Source organism: Mastomys coucha, unplaced genomic scaffold, assembly GCF_008632895.1.
Source record: "Mastomys coucha isolate ucsf_1 unplaced genomic scaffold, UCSF_Mcou_1 pScaffold21, whole genome shotgun sequence".
Taxonomy (NCBI): domain Eukaryota; kingdom Metazoa; phylum Chordata; class Mammalia; order Rodentia; family Muridae; genus Mastomys; species Mastomys coucha.
Window position 1 is genome coordinate 140,318,842 of NW_022196904.1, and position 17,563 is coordinate 140,336,404.

Below are 17,563 nucleotides of genomic sequence, written 5' to 3' on the forward strand. Positions count from 1 at the left end.
TTCAGACACTCCAGAAGAGGGCATCAGATCTCATTACGGATGGTTGTTAGCCACCACGTGTTTGCTGGGATTTGAACTCAGGACCTTCAGAAGAGTAGTCAGTGCTCTTAACCACTGAGCCATCTCTCCAGCCCTGCTCTTATTATTTTTAATAGAATACCTTTCAGTTATTCTTGGAAGAATTCCTACATGTAAACAACGTATCTTGCTTACATCCATCCCAACTGCCCCCTGTCAACCTTCCAGGTGCCAGGACATACCCGCTTCCCGCTTTACCTCTCTTTCTTTCTGTGGTCCATGGAGTGCAGTTAGTGCTGCTGGTTGGAATGCTAACTGAGTCTGTGCAGTCTCTGCACAGGCAGCTATAGCTGCAGCGAGACCACGGGTGCAGCTGCTGTGTCCCATCTAGATGACAGTGCCTTACAGCGCGTCTCTCCAACTTCTAGTTCTTACGTTCTTTTTTTTTTTTTTAAGATTTATTTATTTATTTTATGTGTATGAGTACACTGTAGCTGTACAGATGGCCATAAGCCATCATGTGGCTGCTGGGAATTGAATTCAGGACCTCTGCTCGCTCCCGCTACACTGTAGCTGTCTTCAGATGCACCAGAAGAGGGCGTTCCATCTTATTACAGATGGTTGTGAGCTACCGTGTGGTTGCTGGGATCTGAACTCAGGACCTTTGGAAGAGCAGTCAGTGCTCTTACCTGCTGAGCCATCTTGCCAGCCCTAGTTCTTATGTTCTTTCGTCCCCTTTCCAACATGTTCCCTGAGCCTTGTGGGGAGGGGTTAGCAGAGATGGCCCATTTAGAGCTGAACACTCAGTACTCACTTAGTCTCAGCTCTTTGACTGTTGTTATGTATCTCTGCCTCGGCTGCTGCCTGTTGCACAGAGAAGCTTGAGGGCAGTACTAATCTATGGGTTAAAATGTAAGCATTTAGTTAGAAGGCAGTTTAACAGCATGTCCTTACAGCAAAGGCAGCAGGAGTAGGCATTCCCATAGGGCCTATCACTACGTTTCCAGTATCAGGCCTGATGGCACGGGGCCCTAAAGTGGAAGGTTTAGGAATGTGCTGGACTGTTGCGCTTGTACCATCACATCTGTCTGCATGGAAATAGTCAATCACCAAAACATGGGGTAACGGGAACTTTCTATTTAATGGAGAAGAAGTTCTAGATGTGTTTTTGCCCTCAAAGAGTCAGCATCTAGCTGTGGAAAGGAAAGGGAGGCTGTGGAGATATATCGAGAGCACTTGAGGTGACTGGGGCCAGCCCTTCTTGCTGTGCAGACATCCTGGAAGGCAAGAAGTGCTAGGCGGGGTGTGCTGACAGCTAGCCATGCTCAGCCTCTTGGCAACCGAAGCAGGGAGAAAGGAGAATCTGGTATTCATTGTGTGGTTGTTTCTAATTTCCTTCTGCTTTCAAGATCCTCTTCTGAGGGAGAACAATGCCCCGAACAGCTAGGCTTGGCTTTCCTGGCACCTACCCAGCCAAAGGGAGGGCCAGGCACCCGAAAGCATACAATGGAGAGTGCTTGCCGTACAGATGGCCTCTGACATCCGTTGAGAGTCACTGGGGACAAGTGAGGTGGAGATAGCTGATGGAACTAGCCCCTACCCCCTCTCATGTGTAAATGTTATTTTAAACCTTCCCTAAATCGCCAGGGTTCCTATGATGACTCGGGTGTCTAGAGGAGATTGCAAAGTTGCAGGACTCCCTGCAGGACTTGACCGGGAAGCTAAGGGACACTTTATGCCACCGAGGCCCTGGGAGGAAGCAGGGGGTGGTGGTGGGTCCTGAGAGCAGGCATAGATTACTCGGTGGGTTCAGCTCAAGGACCAGACCTGGAAGGGTGCTAGGCTGGGTCTGTCATTTCCACAGCCAGAGTCTTTAAGGCCAGTTAGGGGCAGAAGGCCCGGGGCTGTGTCCAAGGAATGGGGTGGGGTTTCCTCTTTCCTTGCTGTCTTTGCACTTGGCCTTTTATTTGTAGAGTTTGGAAACTTTATCAGCCTTGCTGGGTTCACTTTTCATCACTAGATAATAGATTGGTTGCCAAAATGATAGGTTCATGTGTATAAAGAGACGAGAGGGGCTGGAGGCTGTGATGTTGTCTGCAGTCAGGCAAGGCGGTGTAAGGATGGTGATCAGGGAGACGGAGTGAGGAGTGATGTAGGCCACAGTGGGGCGCAGGGCAGTCGTTTTTAAGATGCGACGACATTCAGAGGAGGGGACCTGGACAGATTGCTCAGTAGTTAAGAATACTTGCTGCTTTTCCAGGGGACCCTGAGTTCAGATCTCAGCATCCATATGAGATGAATCACAACTGCTTGGAACTCAAGCTCCAGGGGAACCAATGAACTCTTCTGGCCTCCACAGGCCACACACACACACACACACACACACACACACACATTTTTTTTTAAATTAAAAGATATGACAATGTGACAGTATTTAGATGAATGGCTTATGTTTATAATCCTAGTACACAGGAGGCCTAGGCAGAAGGCTTATTCATGAATTCAGTGTTAGATAGTGTCATATAGTGAATTCTAGGGATAGTCTAGCTACAGAGTAAGATCATGTCTCTTGTCATTTTGGTTGTGAGCCTAGTCTTTAAGGGCTGAGCCATCTCTCCAGCCCAAGACCATGTCTCAAAAATGAGTTAAAATAATAAAAGAGGGCTGGTGAGATGGCTCAGCGGTTAAGAGCACTGACTGCTCTTCTGGAGGTCATGGGTTCAAATCCCAACAACCACATGGTAGGCTGGCATGGAGTGAGGGGAGGGTGGGTTGGGGGGTATGGGGCACACCTGTGCTCGTGTAGAGTGAGGCTGGAGCAAGAGGGAGAAGGGAAGGGGGAAAAATAATAATAATAAAAGATGTGGGAAGGTGAGTGGGATTTTTGACATGTATATCACTGAAGTGTGATATTCTTACCATTTGTTTCATATTTTCTGGTGTTTATATTGAAGATTTATTTATTTATTCAAACTGTTTTACATTTATTTGTTCAGTGTGTGTGTACATGTGTGGGTGTTCATGTGTCACAGCGCTCATGTGGAGGTTAGAGGAAAGCTTGTGGGACTCATTTCTCCCTTCTACATTTATGTCGGTTCTGAAGATCAAAGACAGGTTGTCAAGCTTGGTAGTAAGTGCCCTTACCTGCTGGGCCATCTTGCCAACCCATTATTTGTTTAGTACATATCCCAGGCTGGTACTGAACTTGTGATCTTCCTGCTTTGGCCTCCTAAGTACTATGGGTCCAGTATGCCCCACCATGCCCAACTTTCCTGATTAATTTTTAGAACCTTTAGTTTAATTAAAAATGATTTTTAGTTGGAAATGTAACTCAGATGGTATCGTGCTTCCCTGGCAGGCATGTAACCCTTAGTGGAGAAAAGGACGGGAAGGCATTGACCCCAGGCTCCCTCCCAGATCTCTTGTTCTCTATTGTCTTCAGTGGGGACAGGTGTGATCAGATGGCATGGCTATCCTTTCAGTCATGATTACAGGGTTGCACTGAGATGTGACCACAGTATGAGTCATCATGAGCTATTCTGGATGCGATCAGTGGTCATCTTTGTCCAGTAGAAGCTTAGGCACTGAGATGCTGGCATAGACATTGGCACTCCTGGGCTGGGGGCTTGTCAGATCTTGCTCTCTCTGGTTTCTGGAACGGGAGAAAGTCTTGGAGGGAGAAGGAAGCTGTGGAAAGCAACCCCTGGGGCCCGGCAGGACTGGAAATCCTGCTGCAAGGCCTGGAATTTCGACTTCCTGTTTGGCCTGGCTGTTGTTCCCCAACATTTTGGCCCTGACACATCCTTTTCCTCCCCCTCTCAGGATGTTTCCTCATCTGCAAAATGAGGGGGTTGTATTAGATCATATCTCAGGCCCCTTTACGTTTGAAAAAGTGATGATTCTGCCTCCCAGCCACCTCTTCACTTTCCTCCCAGGCCTTTTTGATCGACAGAGAGAAGAGGAGGGAGAATGCACATTCTATCTACAGCCCCAGCTCCAAACAGAGTGATCCAACCCAGTAAATCAGTGGTATTGAGGTTGAAAATGCTGTTTAGAGAAGGAGAGACAGAGGAGGTGGAAGGATTTGGAAGGCAGGTGTGTAAGTGCTCTATAGATAATAAATGAATGGCAGTGAAAGGAAAAGAATGAAAGAGGAAGAAGACAGATATGTGGTCAGTGTTTATAAGGGAGAGACCAGGAGCTGCTGGAATGGGACGAATGTACCAGCAACGTGTTACAGCCTAGGGGAATAGATTTTAAGCTGTGGACCTCAGTATAAACCAGTGCTGAGAGCTCCTACAGTTTGGATATTGAATGCTGCCTGAAAAAAAGGTTTATGTGTAAAAGGCTTGTTCCCCAGGGTGCCATTGGGAGGTGGTGGAGCCTTTAGGAGATGAAGCCTGGTAGGAGAGACTTTAGGTTATTAAGGGTGTGCCCTTTAAAGGGATTGTGGGACTTCAGCTACTACCTATTTCTCTCTGCTTCCTGGCCACAGGATGAGCCATTCTACTTCAGTCTCCTGCAGTTGTAACTGGCCTGGCAGAAATGAAGGTATTCCAAAGTGTCACTTGTATCTCTCCATCTAACTATCAAACTACCGAAAAGGCACCACCAGCCAGAGGGCAAACTTGACTTCCAGAAAGAGATTTCATTCAGTTCTAACAGCTTGTCAGAACACCTTCCAGGAAGAGACTAAAACTCAAATAAAGATGGGTTCTTGGCGGGCAGGGTCACAACTTGACAAGAACTGCTTAGATGTGCTTGACTTTGGCCCTCTATCTGAACTTTGATCTCACTTCTGGACTCTGAAGATGGAGTTGGAAGCAGACGTTGCTGGATCTCTCTGTCCTTCTTCCCAGTGTCACATTGAATGATCTCCGTTCTCTGCTTTCCACTTTTAATTTGACTCTTTCAATTGGCTTATTGAGGATCCATGGCTGGACCTGACTTGCACACAGGCTATGAGCCCCAAGTTCTATAACAGCCACCTGGCTCCATCAAAGGCCCAAAGGAATGGGGTGTGTCAGATCTTGGATTATGTTCTCCAAAACACATGGTTTCAAAGAAGTATTTCTCCTTATAAAAAAATTATCCTGTTCTTTCATTATAGTAACAGAAAGCTGACCACACAAGGAGATTGATGGCACTCCCTGACCTCTTGATTCACTATGGAAGAGCTACATCCTGAGAGGGACCCTTCCTCTAGAATTATGTAGGGGTGACTGTTAATGTCACATGATGGTATGAGGATAACACACTGGGTGGTCCAGTGACTCAGGCAATCACTTCCCTATCAGCTCTATCATGAGGGCAGTCATGCTTTCTCTTGCTTTTCACTAAATGACAACCCAGTTGTTATTCCTAGAGTCATATAAAATAAGATGAAGAGAAATAAGAACTTTATTGTGTGCCTGTAACTCCAGCTACTCAGGAGGCCTGAGAGACAAGGCTTGAAGCTGGAGGCTAAGCTGGGCAGTGGTGGCACATGCCTTTAATCCCAGCACTTGGGAGGCAGAGGCAGGCAGATTTTAGAGTTCGAGGCCAGCCTGGTCTACAGAGTGAGTTCTGGGACAGTCAGGGCTATACAGAGAAACCCTGTCTCGAAAAACCAAAGGGGAAAAAAAAAAAGAAAGAAAGAAAAAAAAGAAGAAGAAATTGGAGGCTAGCCCAGGCAACTTAGTGACTTAGTGAATGAGACCTTGTCTACAAAGGGATGGGGAAGTAGCTCAATGATAGAGTACTTGAATAGTATATGCAATGGCCTGGGTTCAGTGTCCAGTGAGTGTGAGTGCCTGTATAGGTCAGAAAGAAGGTGTTGGAGTTATAGGCAGTTGTGAATGACCAGACTTGGATGCTAGGAGCCCAATTCAGATCCTTTGGAAGAGCAAGAAGCGGGCTTAGCTTCTGAGCTGGCTCTCCAGCCCTGAAAGTGATTTCTTAATGGCTAAGGCTAGAGGTGGCTGCTCTCTTCCTGGCTCCTCACCTTCATCGGCTGTTTGGATATCCTCTGGAACACAATGTTCTCTTCTGGTCTTGGGCTTGTACAGGGCACCCAAAGGACACATACTGACTTCTTACAGCTTCCGTTCAGTCTTTGCTACATGGAAACCACACAAGGCAGTATGTCCAAACCCAAACATAACCAACAATAGCATTTCCAAAGCTTCCTACTAGGGGCAGGTTTGTTCCGAGTTTCTGATGGGGTGGAGTGGTGAGGAGGCCTTTTCCAGCCTGTGTACACTGAGCAGGATGGAGAGGGGTGAATAGTGTTTGGAATAATAATAATAATAAAATATCTCTGTTGTTGTCTTACAGGGCTGTAGCAGCGGCCAGGAAGAAAACTGCCCCCACTGAAGGTTGTTTTTATGACCGCTCTTTGGAGCATTGTTCTAAAAATGGGAAATTACATCTTGCCATGCCAAAGGAAACAGATACCTGCAGGGACACCTTTGAGGTGGCTTTTGGGAGCAAGCACAGTTGTAGCTACAGCCACTTCTTGCAAGGGATGGGATGTGGGCTTATTTTCGTAACCAGGGTGGGCTTTGGCAGCTGTGGGTATAGGCGACTCTCTACTTATCCACCCAATAAACTTTTGTCAAGCATCATCTGTTCTGTGATTGCCTTGATGGGGTTTGCTCACTTATTTGTGTTTTGAGATGGTCTCGAAATAATGAAACTCAAGCTGGCTTCAACTTTACAATCCTCCTGCCTCAGCCTAGGGAGTGCTGGGATTACAGGTATGCACCAGCACACCCTGTTGGCCCAGTAGAGGTCTGTCTGCTCTGTTTCCTTCCCTGGCTTGCTCACATTCCTGGGAGGGTGGGTCATCACCACACACCGTTCTTGTCACATTTTCTTCAGTTTTCAGTCAGCACGTGACAGACAGCTTGTCCATATGACCTAGGAGCCAGGCAAAATTTCCACATGTCCTTCTCTCTTTTTTGTTTTCTCTTTCTTCTCTTCCTTACTCCCTTCTCTTTTTTTCTGATTAATCTAAAGCAGGTAGAAATAGAACTTTAGCCATCAGTCATCATGTTGCTCTAGACCTAGGACTTTCCAACCCATCGGGACACTGGTGATACAGTGGGATACAGTCTGAAATTCTGTACTCTGATAGCACACATTCAGAGATCTTTTAAAAAAATTATCTGGTTAATATTTAACATTTATGCACAAAGTAAAAAATACTTTAAGACTTTTAATCAGACCTTAAAACTTATCAGGCATGAAATGAATACATTTCAGAACGACTTGTAGTGTAGGAAGAATCTGGCTCTGTGACCTGATTTCATCTTCATTAGAAAGAAGAAGGTGGGCCCACAGGGCTTGATGCATTCCAAGCTCTTTGGAATTTTGCTTATAACCAGCTGCCTATGCTGCATGTGAGTTCCTAAGCATAATAGTTTATATGTTGGGTCATTTTGAGGGGGCTCTGGTGTTCTCTCTGGGACCACTTGGTTCTTGATGTGGTCTTGCCTAGAATCAGAGAGATGGAATGAAAAGAGTCTTGAGCCTTGTAATGGAATTGCTATCTTAATTTTCACATTGGTACAGCTTGAGCGGTGGTTCTCAACCTGTGGGTTACAACCCCATTGGGGGTCACATTAGATATCCTGCATATCAGATATTTACATTATGATTCATAACAATAGTAAAATGATGGTTATGAAGTAGCAATGGAAATAATTTTATAGCTGGTGGGGGCTCACCACAGCGTAAGGATCTGTATTAAAGGACCACAGCATTAGGAAGGTTAAGAACCAAACTACATGGGAGGCTCAGAGGTTTTATGTTGCAGACTCATATGTGGGCCATGCTTTCCTTTGTGTGTCTCTGTTTTGTTTTGTTTTGTTTTTAAGTTTCAGGGTCTTATAAATCTCAGGCCATCTGGTATTTACAATGTAAGAGAAAATGACCTTGGGCTTCCGATCCTCCTGTCTCCCACCTCCTCAGTGCTGGAATCACAAGGGTGCACCAAGATTTTGTGCAGGCTAGAAGAGTGCTTTACCACTAAACTCCATCCAGGTCCCCATAAGTGCTGATACTTGAAGGAATCTTAAGGTGATCCAATTTAGCAAATCAAAATTTAGGATGCCTCTATACTGGGCAGTCGTGGCGCACACCTTTAATCCCAGCACTTGGGAGGCAGAGGCAGGTGGATTTCTGAGTTCAAGGTCAGCCTGGTCTACAGAGTGAGTTCCAGGACAGCCAGGGCTACAGAGAGAAACCTTGTCTTGAAAAACCGAAAAAAAAAAAACAAAAAAAACCCCAAAAAACCAAAAACAAAAACAAAATTTAGGATGCCTCATTGAATGGGAACTTTTGGTGAGCTACAAGGTGTAGGTGTGTCTTGAATATTTCTTGGGCAGTGAAGGATGGAAATTGGTTCACCTTGGAATGCTGGGAAGGGTAGACAATCACTGTCTCATGCAAAGAGATGGAGGTATGAATAGAATCGGTTAAGTTTCTGGCTTTGGATATTAATAAGCAAGTTTCACTGCAACTTACCTAGCTTACCTGAGGACAGTGGGGGTGTGTGTGTCTGGACCGCAAGCCAAAGGCATGGTAGGGCGGCAGGATCTGAAGCAGAGCAGCGTTGTTCATGAGAGCCCTGTTCCTCTGGGTGAGGAGTCTGTGCTTCCTCCCACAGGAGACTGTGAGCAGGGACGGACTCGGAGGATCCCCTGGACCCGCCTCCCAGCACTGGGATCACAGGCCTGCTGCCACATCTGGCTGTATTTATTTATTTTCATTCATTCATTCATTCATTCATTCACTCATTCACTCATTCACTCATTCACTCATTCACTCATTCACTCATTCACTCATTCTTGTGTGAGTGCTGGGGCTCTGAACCTGAGTCCACAATGCTGGTGCAGCAAGCAGTTTACCTACTGAGCCCTGTCTTTTTTTTTTTCCTTTGTCTTTCTGAGGTAGGCCCCAAAGTCATAGCAACCTTAGTCTCTCAAGTGCTGAGGTTATAGGTGTGAGCCACCAAGTCTAGCTGTTCACATCTTTTTATTTTTTAAGATTTATTTTATTTATATGAGTACACTGTAGCTGTCTTCAGACACACCAGAAGAGGGCATCAGACCCCATTACAGATGGTTGTAAGCCACCACGTGGTTGCTGGGTTTGAACTCAGGACCTCTGGAAGAGCAGTCAGTGCTCTTAACTGCTGAGCCATCTCTCCAGCTCAGCTGTTCACATCTTGATCTAATGCCAGTAAGATCAGTTTTGGATGTTTGGCCTCTTAAGCTAAGCTGTGTGTGTGTGTGTGTGTGTGTGTGTGTGTGTGTGTGTGATTTAAGCCATTAGCTTTGTGGTAATATGTTAGACAACTGTAGGAAACAAATTCACAGGTCACTTGCAATAATCCAGGTAACATGCTGAAGGCCTAGTGCAGGCAGTGGAGCAGAGGAAAAGACTGAATTCCAGGTTAAAATGGACGCAGAGACTAAAATGGAAACCTAAGGTTAGAAGGCCAGGAGAATTCAGGACCCCACAGTTCTTTCTCCTCCCCCAAGATCTACTACTCTTCATCCCTATTTCTTCTAGGGCGCCTCTGACCACATTTCTGTCCTAAGGTTGACAGAGTATCTGATAGGACTCCCCTAGGAGGACTCCCCCAGCCCCGAAAGTGCTGCAGTGGGATGATGCCTGTAGTCTACAGGCACGAAGCTTCAGGTACTTCGTGAAAGTCTTAGCAAGGCTTGTTGTGTGCTGGGCTGGGCATCTGTTTACTGGTCAGGGAAACAAATTCAAAGTTTCTAGCTCTAGTTTATCAATTCTGAAGCTGGCAACCATGCTTGCTTAGCTGAATCAATTTCCAGATTTTTTTTTTTGTACATACCATAATTTTATAATTTTAGTTCACGGTAGTACGGTGGGTGGTTAGCTACTGATGACTCTAGTCTCACATTCTCAGAAGCCTGTTGATCTATTCAGTAAGCCCTTGGGAGGACTGTCCCCTAATTACAGGTTTCAGAGCACATTGTTTGCCTGGCCCTATCATCATCAATCAAGGCTTCTTTTATCATCTGTTTGAAGCCTTTTGGAGCAACTGATCACGCAGTGGTGAATTACTACCCACAGCTGCCTTGGTATTCACAAACAGCGTGCTTGGTGTCAGCTGCAAACTGGAGAGCATTTTATCCCCTTCATCTTGATAAGGCTGAGGAGGGCTGGTTTGGCTTTCCCCTTCCTGCCTTGTGAGTCACAGATTTTTCTGCCAGACTCGCCCTGTCTCACGTGTCAAACAGCAGCTTTCCTGATAATCAATGGATCCAGGTTATAACAGGCTAAGCTCCTGAGTCTGCAATGGCTGTCCCTCTGTAGAGACCTTCCAGGCTAAAATTCCTGTGGTTGTGGATGACGGGGGTAGCATAGTTTTAAAGTTTTCTTCCTCACCCAGATTCATAGTTTTCTTCACAAAGCCACCAAGAAATATGGGGCCTTTCTCTTCCCCAGGTTCCTCAGAGTTATGAATGTTAAAATTAAGAGTGCTAAATTTCTTTCTTTTCTTTTCCTTTTTTCCTTCTTTCCTCCTTTCTTTCTTTCTTTCTTTCTTTCCTTCCTTCTTTCTTTCTTTCTTTTTTTTTTCAAGACAGGGCTTCTCTGTATGGCTGTCCTGGAACTCACTCTGTAGACCAGGCTGGCCTCGAACTCAGAAATCCGCCTAGCCTCTGCCTCCCAAGTGCTGGGATTAAAGGCGTGTGCCAACCTGGGAAAGGAGATATTGTAAATAAAGAAAATATCTAAAAAAAAAAAAAAAGAAAAGAAAAAAGAAAAAAGGCGTGTGCCACTACTGCCTGGCTAAATTTCTTTTCTTTTCCTTCCTTGTTTTTGTCTCTTTCTCCCTCTCCCTCTCCCCCTCCTTCCTTCCTTTCTTGAAGCAGAAACACAGTCTCACTAAGTAGTTCTAGGATGGCCTAGAACTTGCTACATACCCAAGCTGGCCTTGAACTCACAGCCATCTGTCTACCTTTGCCTCCTGGATGCCAGGATTAGAGGTGTGTACCACTATACCTGGCTATTGATTCTTCTTAGACAAAGCTGGTCTTGAACTTGTAGTGATCTGTCTGCCTTTGCCTCTCAAGTGCTGGGATTACAGGTGTGCACCACTAGATGATGCTTTTAATCTTTTTTTTTTTTTTGACTCAGAAACATTTAAAACCTTGTCTTCATAGTTTGTGCTTAATACTTTTCAAATGCAGGAAGTGCATATTTGTACACCACCCTCCTTTCGAGTTTGGCATATTCATAGTGAGGGTGACTGATTGTAGAAATAGAAGTGTAGATTCTCTCTCTCTCTCTCTCTCTCTCTCTCTTTCTCTCTCTCTTTCTCCCTCTCTCCTGAGATGGTCTCATTCTGTAGCTCTGGATGACCTAGAACTCAGGCTGTCTGCCTTTGAGTGTTGGAATTAAAGGCAGGCATCACTACACTCAGCCTCTCTTCACTCTTGAAATGTAAACACCACTCTTAGCTTGAGGTACCTTAAAACAACATCATCAACAATGTCAAGCCAAACTGGTCTTGGCAGGACGTTGGCCTACTAGCAGGATCAAGATATTAGCTTAGCAGGTCAGGGGAAAAAAATAAAAAAACCCAAGCCACTTCCTACTTTTCTCCAATTTCACTTACACAGCACAGATAATTCACCTTTTCTATGGTGTAGTCAGTTCATTTTTGTATTCTGGTGTGTGTGTGTGTGTGTGTGTGTGTGTATTTGCTGCGTGCCCAGCAGCTGTCTTGGGTGCTGGTGCTGGGCATGACATTTGGGTCTTCATGTTTCTCTGGGTTAATTCACATTCTTAGACATTGCCAAAGTCCTCTTACGGCAGAGATCTGCTGCAATATAATTGTATTTCCTTTTATCCCCAGTCATCTGCATTGTGTTTGTGCAAGGTAAATACTTTCCTAGCAGTGAATACGTCGTTAAAATTCGGAACTTTTTATGACCTTGGACCTTGTCCATTTGAATAATGCTCACCTGGGTGGGTAGTTCGGGGGAGGCAAAGCATGCACCTTAGACAGCATGAGCTGGATATAGAAGAATCTGAGGCCTTGGGAGTGAAGGAGTGGGGGAGGTCCCCACCAGGGCCCAGCCTGCCACAAATTATCTCTCTTGGAATCACCAGTCCCCCTGACCAGCCCTGGAATTTTTACAATCCCAGCCCATCCTCTGTGGCAGACAATGAAGGAGTGGGTGTGGTGGCTTTAACGCTATGTACATAAATGGGTGTTTATGGTGAACTTTTCTCATCCCCATCCCTAGTTTACTGCCCCTGGAGAGTCCTGTGTGGGAGGTTCTACCATCATTAGGGCAGGAGCGGGGCCTCAGCTCTGGGTTGTGTGATAAATGAAAGAGATATGCTAATGTCTGCCAAGCTAAAGCTTGTAAGGTTGCAGTTTCTGCTATGGAACATTAAAACCAGATAGGTGGACCAATTCTTGGTTCTCTCTGCCTTCAGGGCCATCTGTGAGTCTAGATATGTTAGAATGGCCTTTGGAGTCTTGTGGGAGGGGAATTACTCCTAATTCCAAAAGGACTGACCCGTCACTGGAAAGCTTCAGCCGTGCTACACTGTTTGCGTGCCTTTCCCGTATTTTTCATTGGAATTTTGATTAGAACAAACAAACTCCGCCCAAATACAATTTTAGAGGTCAGAGGAAACGATTCAAAAATCGATGCTCAAGAATTACTGTCTCACTATCTGCTCCGCCCAAAAGTCAAAGGGTTGGTGCGGGGTCTGATCTTCAAACTCGCAGGGGCCGTAGCATGGACTACATTGCCCCCTCGTGGCAGCGACGCCGGAGCAGGCATGGCCCGTAACCGCCCCTGTAACTGCTTCTAGGCGCTGGACTGGCTGCCTGGCTGGCATTCTCTTCCATAGCTTCCTTGTTCTGGTGTCTTCTGCCTCAGCCCTTTCTATATCTACATACAGCTCTTCTGCACACGCCTCCTATCTCTACTCTACTCTTTATTCAACTTCTTGGGACGGTGTAGCCCGGCTCCAGTGGGGGCTCGCTGATGTTAGGACAAATTCTAAACCAATCAACAACACCTTTTGGGGCAGCAGATACTGTGTGTGGCCATACAAAAAGGTCCTGAGGTGGGGTTTGGCTTTTAGGAACTAAGGGTCGGAGTGGTAGGATGTCTGGATTGAGAAGGGGGAGACAAGGGCTGGCATGGGCCTTGTGCTGAGCGTGAACATTTATGGTCAGTGTGCTGTATGCTTTAAAGACTGGAGTTTGGGAATACTGCTAAACTTTTACACGTGATCAGACTCCCTGTGGTGGATGCATGGTCAGAGAATTGCTTAAGTAAGTCAGCTGGCAGCTTGTTAAAGGGGCCTCTGGGGTTGCAGCAGCCAGGGATGATGGGGTGGCCAGGGGATATGGAAGGGGTGAATGACTCCAGAGGTCTCCTCAGTTGAGTGGACAAGGAAGGGCTAAGGGATGCCTATGAGGCTCCTGGCTGAAATAGTGTAGCCCAGAGGATGGAGTTAGAATCCAGTAACATTTAGCACCAGACGTGGGGAGGGAAGGATGGTATCACAGGTCTCTTAGACAAGCTGGGTTAGAGCTGTTGAATAGATGGTGGGACTTAGCATTCCACTACTAGGTAGGGCATTGCAGTCTGCTGATGGTAAATCACCGAAGTGTCGAGGAAAGAAGACTTCTGGGATCTTGTCTGGCCCCAGAGCAACTCTCAGTTGTCCTCCCTTAGTTCTGGTTCACTTTATTCATTCCACGACCAATGTTCTGGCTCCAGCAGGTACATAGAAAGACCAGTGCACACAGGCAAGTGAGATGCTTGCAGTTTATTGCAAAGAGGAGGGTGGGGTTGGTGTGGGGAAGTCAAGGAGGCACAGGACAATGAGAGGGGCCTTCAGCAGCAGAGTATCTCTGAAATCCAGTGAGCTTCAGATTCTTAAATCTTGCTTACACAGAGGACTTGTTAGGATTTTCTCCTAGAATAAAGAAACAACACCCCCAACCCCCAATAGTGAGTGAACCTCAGAAGTAGACAGAGTAGTGGTGCAGAGACTTAACACACAAAGCCATAGTAAGTTCAGAGAGGAATTGAGGGTTAGGAGGCCTTGGGTGGTTTTCTCAAAGACTTTAATAAAAAAGGCAGGTAAAGGGCTGGAGAGGTGGCTCAGCAGTTAAGAGCACCGACTGCTTTTCCAGAGGCCCTGAGTTCAATTTCCAGCAACCACATGGTGGCTCACAACCATCTGTAACAGGATCTGACGCCCTCTTCTGGTGTGTCTGAAGACAGCAACAGTGTATTCATATAAATAAATAAAATTCTTAATTTTTTTTTAAAGGCAGGTAAAATGTTACAGCTGCAAATGCTTCTGCCATCACACTTGACTACCTGAATTTGATCTACAGGACCAACATGGTGGAAGGAAAGATTCAACTCCTTAAAGATTGTCCTCTGACTTCCACATGTGCGACACACACATACACACTCTCACTAAGTAAATAAAATGTGAAAATTCTTATGGGGAAAAAAAAATCAGTAGAGCTGAGTGTGTGGGTCCAAGCTTGTAGTTCTAGCTACTCAGGAGGCTGAGGTGGGAAGAACACTTGACCCCAGGAGTTTGGGGACAGTGAGAATAGCTCACAGAGACCCCACCTAAAACACACACACACACACACACACACATACAGACAAGCACACACACACAGACAAGCACACACACACAGGCAAGGTACATGGCCTTTGTAACCCCCAAATGGCATGACACTGTGCTTGGGAGTCACTTAGAATCCATATGAGTGACAGATGTTGCATACCGTGAGCTTCATGATGTTTACTCTGGTCTCTTGCGGGAGGGTATCCACCAGCCTCTTCAGCTGGGTTCCTGCATTTTGCAGGTCTGAGCCAGGGTTGAAAGGTTCCAGGGATGCCTCATAATTGGACACTGATCCCATGAGGAGGGCCTCGAGGACCTGAAGAAATCCTGGGCAGATGTCCGAAGAAGCTGGAGTACAGGCAAAAGAAAGTACATGGATGCAGCAGCCCCTTCTCTAAAAACCAGCCAGCCAGCATTCTGCTGGACCAGTCAGTCTGGTCGGCAGAAGATAGCAGCCTGGGTGGTAGAGTAGAGTATAAGCTCTGGGGAGGCTCCAAGCAGCTGAAAGTCTGGCACCCTGTGAGGACTTTCTAGGTTACAGCCAGCTTTTGTGGCTTTCCTGAGCCGCCTTTGGATTCCTGGCTTGGGTTGGCCATTGTTTCTGCCATCTTTCTAGCAGAGTGTGTAACTGAAGCTGTTGGCCTGGCTGCTTTCTGCAGTGTGGGGACAAAGAGGAGGCCTCTGAGAGTCTTGCTTTCTATCAGAATGTCCCTCACCCATGGCTAGTGGTGGTCTGTGCCTCGTTACTGAGAGCATGTGACACAGTCCTTACCCCAGCCCAGGATGGTCCCCAAACCTGGCCTGGAAGATGAAGGCACACAAGAGATCTAGTCTGATGGCACAGTCGGTTTGCAGGCAAGCTTCTCACCTCACCATGTTCCCTGCAACTGCTGTGCTGTTTGAATTGTGTTGTCTCCTTGGGAACGTGATTTCCTACTGTTTGCCTACGCTTCTAAACTAGTCTCAAATTTTCTGCCTTGGGATTCCCTGCATTGTCTGCAAATTTGGCTTCACTGCTCTGACTCAGGACCCTATTCCTACTCCCAATGGCCACCCCACCTAATGGCCACCCCAGCTAATGGCCACTCTAGCTGGGCCTGATAACTCACATCTGTTATATAACTCACAGCACCGGGGAGGCTGAGGCAGGATGGTTGTGAATTCAGACCAGAATGAGACCCTGTCTCAAAACCAAAAGAACGGTCAGTCACTCCAACTTGAACCCTCTTTATAATATCACCAGGCAGGGCATTTTATTTTCCAGTGGTTCAGTTTCCTAATCTTCAAAAATGGGAACAATATCTCTACTTTGTTGGGTTGTTTCAAAAACGAAAGGGATAGTAAGTAAAATGGCTGAGGACAGCTACTTACACATTGTAAGTAGCATTAAAGAGTTTTACTCTCAGAGTCTTTAATACGTGAGCACATTGATATGCAAATATCTTACCAGTCTACCCCTTCACATGTTTTAGCTCTGTCTTGCTGAGCCATCCTCCTCTATACACAGTACTGGTATCTAATTAATAAACATTTTAATTCAAAATGATATCTTTCCCCCTGAGAACAAATAAAAAATGTTTGATAAAAACAGCTGCTTCCACTGTCTTGGTTTGGGGTCTCAATCTTGGTTTATAAAAACTGTATTTACAGGGATTATGAACCTTTTCAAGTACATTAATTAGGGTTTGTTTTTTAGAAAAATAATATAGCATTATCAGAAGGAAGTGGGAGAAGCTAATGAGAGAAGTGTTTTCCCAACTCCATTCCCAAAGCATAAGATGCCTGGAGGGTGATAGATTGACCCATCCTCCCCTCTATCTTTCCCTCCCTCTCTCTGTCCATCCATCCTCCTCCCTCTCTTTGTCCATCCACCCCATCCCCCTCTCTGTCCATCCTTCCCTCCCTCTCTCTCTCATTTCTCATTCCTTTCTGCGTAGTGATAGCAACAACTATTCAGAGACTTTTAATCCTTTTTCCAGAGGACAGAATATTTAGAAAACTACACCCAAAGTTGGCAGTTTTCCAAAGGGAAGATCTTTTTCTGGAATATTCTTCTCCTCCCAGAACAAGAGACTTTGCCTTGAGTTTGAGGACATGGGTCTCTGTACTTCCCCTGCCAGACTAAATGCCAGAGTTGGGAGGGGGAATCCTCCCCCAACCTGGTGGCTGTATCAAGATCTCTTAGCATCTTAAGCCAGTCTTAGCCCAGGCTTCAAAGGGTTCCTTATTCCTATTCCAGTTTTGGACAAATGTGCTGGTCTAGATGGGCTCTCTCCTGCTTCCCCAGAAGGCTTCCCTAGTCCCTGGAGTGCAGAGGTTCGAGGTTTTCCCTAAGATCATCAGACTCAATGCTTCTGAGAGTCAGCATATCCAGGCTTTCCAGGCAGCCACAGAGGGGACTGGCCACTTCCTTCTGACTTTGGAAGAGGGAGCCTAGGCACTCACCTGAGCTGCAGCAGATGGACAGCATGACCACAGTGATTGCGATGGCAATCTTCATGGTAGAGGCCAGAGGCTTTGGATGTCTGTAGATGCGGGCTGATGTTGTAATGTGTGGGTATGTGTGGGTATGTGTGGGTGTGTGGCTTTTTATATGTTCCTGGCAGCCCACAAGAGGTAGGGGGCAGGGATTGCACTCCACTTAGGAAATTGCATTATTTACTTGGTCATCTTCTCCATGGAATAAGCAAATAATCTCTTTTCATAAACCCAGTTTCTGTTCCCACTGAATCTGAGCTCACACAATAGGGGTGACTTGTGGGGTGTTCAGGCAGTGTGTGTGTGTGTGTGTGTGTGTGTGTGTGTGTGTGTGTGTGACCCAAGTCAGAGGTCATGGAACTGTAGACACCTGTGTCAAGCACTGAGCACTCCAGGTTCCAGGAAGCAACTGTAG

General features: G+C 46.1%; 2 protein-coding genes across 3 annotated transcripts in view; one reads left to right on the forward strand and one right to left on the reverse strand.

Annotated features, from left to right (window-relative positions):
- Positions 1-6,623, forward strand: part of Ahnak (AHNAK nucleoprotein) — an 87,204-nt gene extending 80,581 nt beyond the window's left edge. For both annotated transcript variants that reach the window (XM_031389635.1, XM_031389636.1), the window contains one exon: positions 6,334-6,623. In XM_031389635.1, the coding sequence (XP_031245495.1) occupies positions 6,334-6,341 (8 nt within the window). In that variant the 3' untranslated portion in view covers positions 6,342-6,623. The remainder of the gene's footprint in view (positions 1-6,333) is intronic.
- Positions 6,624-13,830: 7,207 nt separating this feature from the next.
- On the reverse strand, positions 13,831-17,220 carry Scgb1a1 (secretoglobin family 1A member 1). The gene is made up of 3 exons (XM_031384724.1): positions 17,116-17,220; positions 14,831-15,018; positions 13,831-13,995 (listed from the first exon to the last, which is right to left on the reverse strand). Exons 1-3 carry the CDS (start codon positions 17,168-17,170, stop codon positions 13,948-13,950), a joined length of 291 nt encoding a protein of 96 aa, XP_031240584.1. The 5' UTR covers positions 17,171-17,220; the 3' UTR covers positions 13,831-13,947.
- Between the last annotated feature and the right edge of the window lie 343 nt (positions 17,221-17,563).